The sequence below is a fragment of the Gorilla gorilla genome, chromosome 5, assembly GCF_029281585.2.
Source record: "Gorilla gorilla gorilla isolate KB3781 chromosome 5, NHGRI_mGorGor1-v2.1_pri, whole genome shotgun sequence".
Classification (NCBI taxonomy): domain Eukaryota; kingdom Metazoa; phylum Chordata; class Mammalia; order Primates; family Hominidae; genus Gorilla; species Gorilla gorilla.
This window is the reverse complement of record NC_073229.2, coordinates 49,185,900-49,195,946: the sequence shown is the minus strand read 5'-3', so window position 1 is coordinate 49,195,946 and position 10,047 is coordinate 49,185,900. Positions and strand designations below refer to the sequence as shown.

General features: G+C 51.2%; 2 protein-coding genes across 5 annotated transcripts; one reads left to right on the top strand and one right to left on the bottom strand.

Annotated features, from left to right (window-relative positions):
- Positions 1 to 416: 416 nt before the first annotated feature.
- On the top strand, positions 417 to 4,554 carry NCR3 (natural cytotoxicity triggering receptor 3). 4 transcript variants are annotated; one of them, XM_055390041.2, is made up of 5 exons: positions 487 to 744; positions 3,293 to 3,444; positions 3,520 to 3,637; positions 3,786 to 3,893; positions 4,243 to 4,523. In XM_055390041.2, the coding sequence occupies exons 1-5, from the start codon at positions 702 to 704 to the stop codon at positions 4,350 to 4,352; spliced, it is 531 nt and encodes a 176-aa protein (XP_055246016.1). In that variant the 5' UTR covers positions 487 to 701; the 3' UTR covers positions 4,353 to 4,523. The 4 variants fall into 4 exon arrangements, with proteins under 4 accessions (XP_055246015.1, XP_055246014.1, XP_063563176.1 ...); XM_055390040.2 differs by having other exon boundaries at positions 417 to 744; positions 3,293 to 3,637; positions 4,188 to 4,554; XM_055390039.2 differs by having other exon boundaries at positions 417 to 744; positions 3,293 to 3,637; positions 4,243 to 4,524.
- On the bottom strand, positions 4,490 to 7,173 carry LST1 (leukocyte specific transcript 1). The gene is made up of 5 exons (XM_055390043.2): positions 7,083 to 7,173; positions 6,085 to 6,203; positions 5,670 to 5,762; positions 5,437 to 5,459; positions 4,490 to 4,900 (listed from the first exon to the last, which is right to left on the bottom strand). Exons 2-5 carry the CDS (start codon positions 6,101 to 6,103, stop codon positions 4,742 to 4,744), a joined length of 294 nt encoding a protein of 97 aa, XP_055246018.1. The 5' UTR covers positions 6,104 to 6,203; positions 7,083 to 7,173; the 3' UTR covers positions 4,490 to 4,741.
- Between the last annotated feature and the right edge of the window lie 2,874 nt (positions 7,174 to 10,047).

Here is a 10,047-nt window from a genome sequence, read left to right as displayed (position 1 = left end):
ACAGAGTGAGACTCCAGCTCAAAAAAAAAAACAAAAAACAAAAAAACCCAACCAAACACACACACACACACACACACACACACACACACACACACACGGTGATTGCTATGCAAATTAAATATAGCTTCACCAATCAGCTTGCTTCTCCTAATCCCTCATAGAAATCTTGGAGTAGCCCTGGGGTGCAGTGAGGCCAGATTCCAGGAAGGGAATGGGTGGGATGGGTCTGGGTACTGGTGAGCAGCGGGGAGGGTAAGTAGGTTAGCTTCTGGGCCAAGGAGGGCTCCTGGAGGCTTGTTCTGGGTAAAAGCTGGTCTCCTTGAACCTCAGAAGGTGGGGGAACCCACATCCTGGTCTCACCCGCCCAACCGCCCACTCACCCTTGGGTTAGCAGCCGTCTAAGCCCCACCCTCCCCCTCACACGCTTAGCTAGCCTGCCACAAGCTGGCCCCTTGGCCTCCTAGAGACCCTGACATCTCCACCAGCAGCATCTGTCCTCTCTCCTCAGGGAGGCAAGCATTTGATGCTCGAGGTCCCTGGCAGTTGTGGTCCTTGGCAAGTGATGTGTGAGTCCCGTGTGTCATAGGAAGCTCCCCATCCCCATCTGGTGACCAAAGGCCTGGCTACAAGTAGTGAGTCCTTCCTCCTCCACCCAGACCTCACTGCTCAGATCCCCTTCGCCAACTGGGACATCTTCCGACATGGCCTGGATGCTGTTGCTCATCTTGATCATGGTCCATCCAGGTGACAGGGCGTGCGCTCAGGACCCCAAGGAGTGTGGGTGGGAGGAGGGAGATCCAGGAGGCTGGACTAGATGCTATAGGGAACAGACTTTGTGGGGGCTGAAACACTCGGCTCTGAGGGAGGAGTGGGACTGCTCCAAAGGTGACACTCAGTGGACTCCCCCAATTCATAGTCTCTCTGTGTCACCCACTGTGAGGCTTTTTAGTTTGAGAGATCCAAGTAAATCTATGATAAATTTCTTGGTGAAACTGTCTTTTTTTTTTTTTTTTTGAGACTGAGTCTCGCTCTGTCGCCCGGCTGGAGTGCAGTGGTGCGATTTTGGCTCACTGCAACCTCTGCCTCCCATGTTCAGGCGATTCTCCTGCCTCAGCCTCCTGAGTAGCTGGGACTACACGCACGCACGACCACACCTAATTTTTTTTTTTTTTTTTGAGACGGAGTCTTGCTCTGTCACCTAGGCTGGAGTGCAGTGGCATGATCTTGGCTCACTGCAACCTCTGCCTCCTAGATTCAAGCAATTCTCCTGCCTCAGCCTCCTGGATAGCTGGGATTACAAGCACGCACCACCACACCCAACTAATTTTTGTACTTTTAGTAGAGACAGGGTTTTACCATGTTGGCCGGGCTGGTCTCGAACTCCTGACCTCAGGTGATCTGCCTGCCTCGGCCTCCTAAAGTGTGGGGATTACAGGCCTGAGCCACTGCGCCCAGCCATTTTTGTATTTTTAGTAGAGATGGGGTTTTGCTATGTTGGCCAGGTTGGTCTCAAACTCCTGATCTCAAGTGATCTGCCTGCCTCGGTCTCCCAAATTACTGGAATTATAAGCATGAGCCACTGCGCCCGCCTGGTGGTGAAACTTTTTTTTTGAGACAGTTTCATTCTGTTGTCCAGTCTAGAGTACAGTGGCAGTATCTCAGCTCACTGCAGCCTCCACCTCCTGGGTACAAATGATTCTCCTGTCTCAGCCTCCCAAGTAGCTGGGATTACAGGTGCGTGCCATTACTGCTGGCTAACTTGTGTATTTTTAGTAGAGACGAGGTTTCACCATGTTGGCCAGGCTGGTCTCAAACTCCTGACCTCAGGTGATCCACTCGCCTTGGCCTCCCAAAGTGTTGGGATTATAGGCGTGAGCCACTGCACCCGGCCGAAACTGTTTTTAATGAACTGAGAGACCTTAACTATCAGGCATATTATTAACTAAATGCAGGAGTTCTCAAAATGTGGATTTCTGGGAACCTAGAACAAATTCTTAGGCCCCACTCCAGACCTACTGAGTCAAAACCTCGGGGGGTAGGCCCAGGAATCTGTTCTAGCAGATGCTCCAGGTAATTTCCATACACACTCAAGTTTGAGAACCACTGAAATAGAATGACTTGTAAATTTCCCTAAGTAGATAATTTAATCAGGGATTTTAATATCTGGTTTAATTCATCAACATGGACGGGTTAAATAGGAATCTCAACCAATTGAGGCCACGTCTTCACCTGGAGATTTAATTAGTTACTTTCTTTAACGAAAAACCAAGAGTGGCTGGGTGCACTTTGGGAGGCCGAGGCAGGTGGATCACTTGAGATCAGGAGTTTGAGACCAGCCTGGTCCGAGGTGGGTGGATCACTTGAGGTCAGGAGTTTGAGACCAGATGGTGAAACCCTGTCTCGACTGAAAATACAAAAATTAGCCAGTCGTGGTGGTGGGTGCCTGTAGTCCCAGCTACTTGGGAGGCTGAGGCACCAGGATCGCTTGAACCCAGGGGACGGAGTTTGCAGTGAGCCAAGATTGCACCACTGCACTCCAGCCTGGGCAACAGAGCAAGACTCCATCTCAAAAAAAGAAAAAGAGGAAGGATGGCTTACTGTACAATGCCATTTGTACTAAAATAATACCTGGATAATATAATGAGTGATATTAGTTAACTAGGCAGCTGCATTCATTAATGAGCTTAATTTCACCATGATGGTTTACATTTCAGCTAGACAAGTTACTACTGAACTGGCTGGAGAATGATGGCAGAGGGTGAGAGTGAGAGTTGGTATAGGAAGAATTTGAAACATGATTTTTATTTTTTATTTTTTGAGATGGAGTCTTGCTTTGTCACCCAGGCTGGAGTGCAATGGCGCAATCTCGGCTCACTGCAACCTCTGCCTCCCGGGTTCAAGCGATTCTCCTGCCTCAGCCTCCCGAGTAGCTGGGATTACAGGTGCACACCACCATGCCCAGCTAATTTTTGTATTTTTTTAGTAGAGACGGGGTTTCACCATGTTAGCCAGGATGGTCTCGATCTCCTGACCTGGTGATCCGCCCACCTCGGCCTCCCAAAGTGCTGGGATTACAGGCGTGAGCCACTGCACCCAGCCAAAAAATGATTTAATAAGCAATGTTAAGAAATCAGATTGGTTAAGAGGGAAGGGTTTAACGAGGCACCCAAAGAATCTATTCCCATGCACCCTATGCCTGGAGAAAGCTGGGATGTTCTACTCCAAGCTCTGTTGTCTTTTCTCTTTGGAATAACTGGGGAGGTGTTTCTCTGGGTCTTCCTTCTGCCCCCAGGATCCTGTGCTCTCTGGGTGTCCCAGCCCCCTGAGATTCGTACCCTGGAAGGATCATCTGCTTTCCTGCCCTGCTCCTTCAATGCCAGCCAAGGGAGACTGGCCATTGGCTCTGTCACGTGGTTCCGAGATGAGGTGGTTCCAGGGAAGGAGGTGAGGAATGGAACCCCAGAGTTCAGGGGCCGCCTGGCCCCACTTGCTTCTTCCCGTTTCCTCCATGACCACCAGGCTGAGCTGCACATCCGGGACGTGCGAGGCCATGACGCCAGCATCTACGTGTGCAGAGTGGAGGTGCTGGGCCTTGGTGTCGGGACAGGGAATGGGACTCGGCTGGTGGTGGAGAAAGGTGAGATGCTGGGAGGTGGTGTCTCCTCCTGGCTGGAGGCCCCAAGAGGCAATGTCCTTGGGAGGCAGGGATGCTCCTCTGAGGCCCCTTCCCTCCGTGAGCCTGTGTGCACTTCTTCCTCAACCCCTGTCTCCATTGCCCCATGCAGAACATCCTCAGCTAGGGGCTGGTACAGTCCTCCTCCTTCGGGCTGGATTCTATGCTGTCAGCTTTCTCTCTGTGGCCATGGGCAGCACCTTCTATTACCAGGGCAAATGTGAGTAATGGAGCCAGGGGCAATAGTGGACGGGATGGGAGGGGCAGTAAGAGAGTGGGAGGAGGGAGGACAGAGACCAGGAAGAGGAGAGCCTCAGGACTGCAACACTGAGCAGCTCCTGTCCTCTCTCTGACCAGGCCACTGTCACATGGGAACACACTGCCACTCCTCAGATGGGCCCCGAGGAGTGATTCCAGAGCCCAGAGGTCCCTAGTCCTCTTCAAAAGACCCCAATAAATCTGCCCCACCACTAACTCCTCATGAGTCTCAAGTGTTTTCTTCTCCATTCTCCAGATGCCAAATCTACTCTCTCCGGATTCCCCCAACTCTGAACTTTCCCTTCCACCAGGTCTGACCTGGAAAGGTCCAAGAAGGCAGCTGCCGGCTGTGGTCCCAGCGCCCCTCCCACCACCATGTGGGAGCTCAGCACACCTGCTTCCCCAAGTCCCAGGAGGCTGAGCCTGATTGTCCTGAGAAATGGGAAGGATCAGATATGACTCCTCCTTGGCAACTGCCCTTTCCTGCCAGGCCCACACATACCCTCTTCTGGCTGTTAGGGGAGCTTGGGTCCCTGAACACTGTCATTCACCCAATAAATTACTATTTGACCCCAGAGTGGGTGGAAGGGTGAGCCACGTGTTTTTTTTTTTATTTTAATTTTTAAAAAATTAAAAAAATTCCCTATTCAAAGGTCAAAAAGCCACATAAGTTTCATGATCATTTTGAACGGAGGCTCGAGATGGACTGAGAGGACTGAGACACAGAAGTGGGGGGACCATGGTTTTTACTGGCTGGACCACAGGGGGACCCTGTCCACCCGCCTGGGTTGAGGAAGGTGTCTGGGGTGCTCAGGTGGGTTTGTTCTCAGCAATGCAGGCATAGTCAACTCTTGGATCCTCCTTGGTGCCTCTCTTGTCTCTGCCCCTGAGGTCAGGTCCCTCACTGCTGGGCACTGGCAGCCTCTGCAGAGATGCATAGTGGAGTTCCTGCTCTGAGGAGCCCTGGGCCTGGGACCAGGACAGAAGGTGCTGATGGGAGGCGATGCCGTCAGATCCTTCCCTGTGAGTTCTGCTCCCACCTCCAGCCTTTCTTACTTCTCTCCCTCTCTCTCTCTCTCTCTCCCTCTCTCTTTTTCTTTGGAGACAGAGTCCCACTATGTTGTCCAGGATTGTCTTCAACCCCTGAGCTCAAGCTATCTTCCCGCCTCAGCCTTGCAATAGCTGGAATGACAGACGTGAGCCACTGTGCCTGGTTCTGGAGGCTCTCTCTCTCTCTCTCTCTCTCTTTCATTGCTCTTCTCTTTGTGTCTCTCTCACTCTCATTTTCTCCCTGTCTCTCCTATCCTCTGTCTCACTTTTTCTCTTGGTTTCTGTCTCATTTTCTCTTTCTCTTTTGCCTCGATTTTCTCTGCCTCTCTCATGCTCCTACTTTCTCTCTCCTTGTCTCCCGTCCCCAACCCTCCTCTCAGCGCTCAGCCATGCTTCTCCCCACTCACCCACTCAGGATCTCTCTTGCCCTCCCCCTTCCCTGTCCCCAGACTCACCCAGCTCCTCTCCAGCCTCTTTACTGGAAGAAAAGAAGAAGCTCAGCACAGCCCACCCTTTGTGCTTCTCCCGGGCCCTCCCGGGCTCCCCCCACCAGCAGGCGTGGACTCCCCTGTTGGCTTCCCAGTGGCTCCAGGGCCAGGCAGTGTTCTGGGAAAGCAGTGGGAAAGCGTGTGGGGGTGGGGGCACAGGGGGCACTGCTGCAGGGGGAGGGAGGGAGTGCAGCGCTCACCTCTTCGATGCAGCCAACACAGGCAGGCGGACAGAAGGACCACTGCCAGAAGCAGGAGCCCGCCCAGCCCCAGGCCCCCGTAGATGTATATATCTTCAGGGAAGAGGGCTCAAGGTTAGAAAGCCCATTCCTTCTCCAGCGTACCCCAGCCTCCTGGTTGGTTGCAGCTTTCTCAGATTCCCTCTCCAACAGTTTTAGAGGCAGAAAAATATAACCTCAGAGCTTCTCCGTCCCAGACCTTAATACCTCACCTCTTACCAGGTTTCTGGGCCTCCCGTGAGGTCCCTTTCCCTCCTGTACCAGCTGTCCCCAGAGGCCTGTCCACCTAGTCATGAGCTGCATACATCACTGTTCCCCATCACTTCCTAAGCTCCCAGGACCCTCTCTATGCAGATGCAAGAGACACTTTACTTACCATCATTCCGCAATAACATTAGGTCAGGGATCAGGGACTGGCCTGGAGGTCAGGAACTCTAGTCCTTGCTCTTTTAGGCGAAATGATCAGGGGCTGGTGACTTGCCTCAAGTTCCTCATCTGTGAAGTGAGGGGCCCTCTGTTATAATCGTTCCCAGGCTGGGGAGCCTCCCTTATGTGCCAACCCTGAGCTGGGCACTTTCCATTCCTCACTGCTAATCCCCAGAACATAGGGTATCATGGTGCCCATTGCCCAAGTAAAGACCCGAGATTCAAGCCTGGACTTTACTAGGTCACCCATCCCAGAAAGGTGGAGCTGGGGTTTAAGCTCTGCCCAACTCCAGAGCCCAGCCCTTTCCTCTGCCCTGGGCTGACCAGGTGGTTTGGAGGGGACTTTCCAGCCCTGGATGGTTCTAGGTGCTGGTAAGGGGATGATGGAGGGGAAGGAGCCTGGGCCTGGGTGGGTGTGGGCACTGGGGGGAAGTAGGGAGGGTGATATCAGCACACCCAGCAGGTGGGCTGCTCCCTGAGCCGCAGAGCAGCGCGGGAGTGTGGGGGCCCCCTTGGCTGGTGTGGAGAGCTGCTTCCCACAGGCAGATGCTGCTAGGGCTGAAGTGGGGCATGGAGGAGTATCTGGGGCCCCATAACTTCCCCTCAGGCACTTCCTCCCCTCCAACCACTGGTTCCTGTTTGAGGGTGAAGAGGGGGCCGTTCTCTTCACCCCAGAGCCAGATATACTGACTAGGGTCTGGAAACTGGGACCCTTCTGGGTTTAAGAGGAATTCTGGGGGGTGAGGAGCAGAAGTGCAGGTGGAGGCCATAAGGGCCGTGGGCACAGAAATGAATTGTCTTTAATTTCTTTGGGGAGCAGAGACTCAGAGGATTCCTCGACGGCCCAGGGAAACTCAAACCCATACTCTCCCTCCCCTCATCTTAGCTTCACCCCACTCTGGGGTGTGACCATCCTTCCACCAAGGTCCCTGCCCATTCCCAGCTTACCCAGAGCTTGTGGCCTGCAGGATGGACAGACTCCAAACTGGCCAGTGCTGTCTGGCTGAAGAGAAGTGTTGCCACCTCAGACATTCCTGCCCCTCCTCTGGCTTTAACTTCTCCCCCAGCCTGGGTTCCTCCCCAGCATTGTTAGGAGAGGAAGTTCGGCTCCAGGGTTAGGGTTACATCTTTCTTTTCAAACTTCTGGGCCTGTAGCTAGGGCCATAATCTGCCTCAGCTCCAGTCATTTCACTGATCCTGCCACTAGTCAGCAAACACCCACCACCTTCAGGTGTCTTCCTTGATTAACTCTTCTAAATTACCTCTTACACTGCATCTGCTGAGACCTCTTGATCTTGGCATATGTCTGTGGACACATGTACCCTGCTCCAGTTCAGACTGGGAGCTCTGGCATATTTGGTATTCTGGTGACCCACTTGGTGTTCTGCAGCTCTATGCAGCAGGCTGCTTGGCTGTCTGATTAACAAACATGAGAGTTAAAGGCAGCCATACTAGATCTACATGAGCCCTGTGGATAGATCAAGGACAGAAAGTTGGTGACAAGTTGGTGACAGGAAAGGAGGTGTGGGCAATACAGGTGGACTTCCTGTAGGAGGCAGCATTCTGCCATTGAACACAGAACTAAGTAAAGGCAGTGGCCTGAGGCTCTCTGGAGAGACCTGGGTGAAGGCTTCTTAGTGGCACTGTGATGGAGAAGGAGATGGGTGCTGGAGGATTGCACACCCACTCCTTGAGAAGGGTGAAGACTGGGGAGCGCCTGTAAGGCAAGGGGTGAGGAGGAGATGTGGTGCCTGGGTGGGTCCATATTAATTTGTGTTTCCCCTTCCAAATTCAAGAACCTTCTACTTCCTCCCCCACCCTTCTCCCCATCCTCCATGTTCCCTATGCTGAATAATATTCAGGGTTTTTTGTTTGTTTGTTTTGTTTTTTTTTTTACATTTTATTATTAAAAAGTACAAACATAGGGTGAAATGAGAATAATTGTACAGTGAACATATTCTTACCACCTAGATGCTACTATTAACATTTTTTGTTTTGTTTTGTTTTTGAGATGGGGTCTCACTCTGTCACTCAGCCTGAAGTGCAGTGGTGAAATCATAGCTCACTGCAGCCTTGAATTCCTGGGCTCAGAGGTCCTCCCACCTTAGCCTTCTGAGTAGCTAGGACTACAGACACCAGCTACCACATGAGGCTTTGTAGAAATGGGGTCGTACTATGTTGCCCAGGCTGGTCTTGAACTCCTGGTCTCAAGCAATCTTTCCACCTTAGCCTTCCAAAGTGCTGGAATTACAGGAGTGGGCCACTGCACCTGGCTCTATTAACATTTTTTATTTGCTTTATCACATATTTATCAATCCGTCTCACTTTTAAATATCTTTTAAAATTACAAATATCAGTACATTTTACATCTAAACCCTTCAGAAGCTTAACATTGACTGGAGTTCAGTATTTATTTCCCCATTTCTTTTCTGGCCTGAGGAAGGCAAATTTTACATACAAATCTCAAGTCAGTACTCTTTTTTTTTTTGAGACGGAGTCTTGCTCTGTTGCCCAGGCTGGAGTCCAGTGGTGTGATCTTGGCTCACTGCAACCTCTGCCTTCTGGGTACAAGCGATTCTCCTGTCTCAGCCTCCCAAGTAGCTGGGACTACAGGTTTGTGCCACCATATCCAGCTAATTTTTGTATTTTTAATGGAGAAGGGGTTTCACCATGTTGGCCAGGCTGGTCTCAAATTCTTGACCTCAAGTGATCCACCTGCCTTGGTCTCCTAAAGTGCTGGGATTATAGGTGTGAGCCACCTTGCCTGGCCTAATACTGTTTTGTTTGTTTGTTTTTGTTTTTAAGACAGAGTCTTGTTCTTGTCACCCAGGCTGGAGTGCAATGGTATGATTTCGGCTCACTGCAACTTCCGCCTCCTGGGTTCAAGTGATTCTCCTGCCTCATCCTCCCAAGTAGCTGGAATTAAAGGTGCCTGCCACCACGCCCCACTAATTTTTATATTTTTAGTAGAGATGGGGTTTCACCATGTTGACCAGGCTGGTCTTGAGCTCCTTACCTCAGGTGATCCACCTTCCTTGGCCTCCCAAAGTGCTGGTATTATAGGCAAGAGCCACTGCGCCCGGCCCCAGTATTCAGTTTTTAAACTGTCTTGTCATCAAGGCTCTGGAGCCAGATGCCTGGGTTCAAATTCTGGTTCTGCCACTGACTCTGTGAGCTCCATAAGTTTCTTAACCTCTCTGTACCTCAGTTTCCTCTTAGGGTTTTTGTCAGGATTATAATTATTGGCTGGGCATGATGGCTCATGCTTGTAATCCCAGCACTTTAGGAGGCCAACACGGGCAGATCACGTGAGTCCAGGAGTTTGAGCCCAGCCTGGGCAATGTGGCAAAAATCCATCTCTACAAAAAATGCAAAAATTAGCTGGGCGTGGTGGCATGTGCCTATAGTCCCAGCTATTCAGGAGGCTGAGGTAGGTGAATCCATAGAGCCTGGGAGGTCAAGGCTGCAGTGAGCCATGATCCTGCCATTGCATTCCAGTCTGGGTGACATAGCGAGACCCTGTCTCAAAAAAAAAAATTATTAAAGTGTGTAAATCAGTGGCATACACATTAAGTGCATTTTGTGGGTCAGCTATATTATTATTAGTATTACGGAAACACATAGAGATGTTACCAAGAAGGGGAGATGATTGGAGCCACTTCCAGCTTCCTTGGACCTGGTCTTTCTTCCCTTGACTCTTTTTTTTTTTTTTTTTTTTGAGAGAGAGTCTCAGCCTGTTGCCCAGGCTGGAGTGCAATGGTGCAATCTTGGCTCACTGCAACCTCTGCCTCCCAGGTTTAAGTGATTCTCCTGCCTCAGCCTCCTGTGTAGCTGGAATTACAGGCGCGTGCCACCACGCCCGGCTAACTTTTTGTATCTTTAGTAGAGACAGGGTTTCACCATGTTGGCCAGG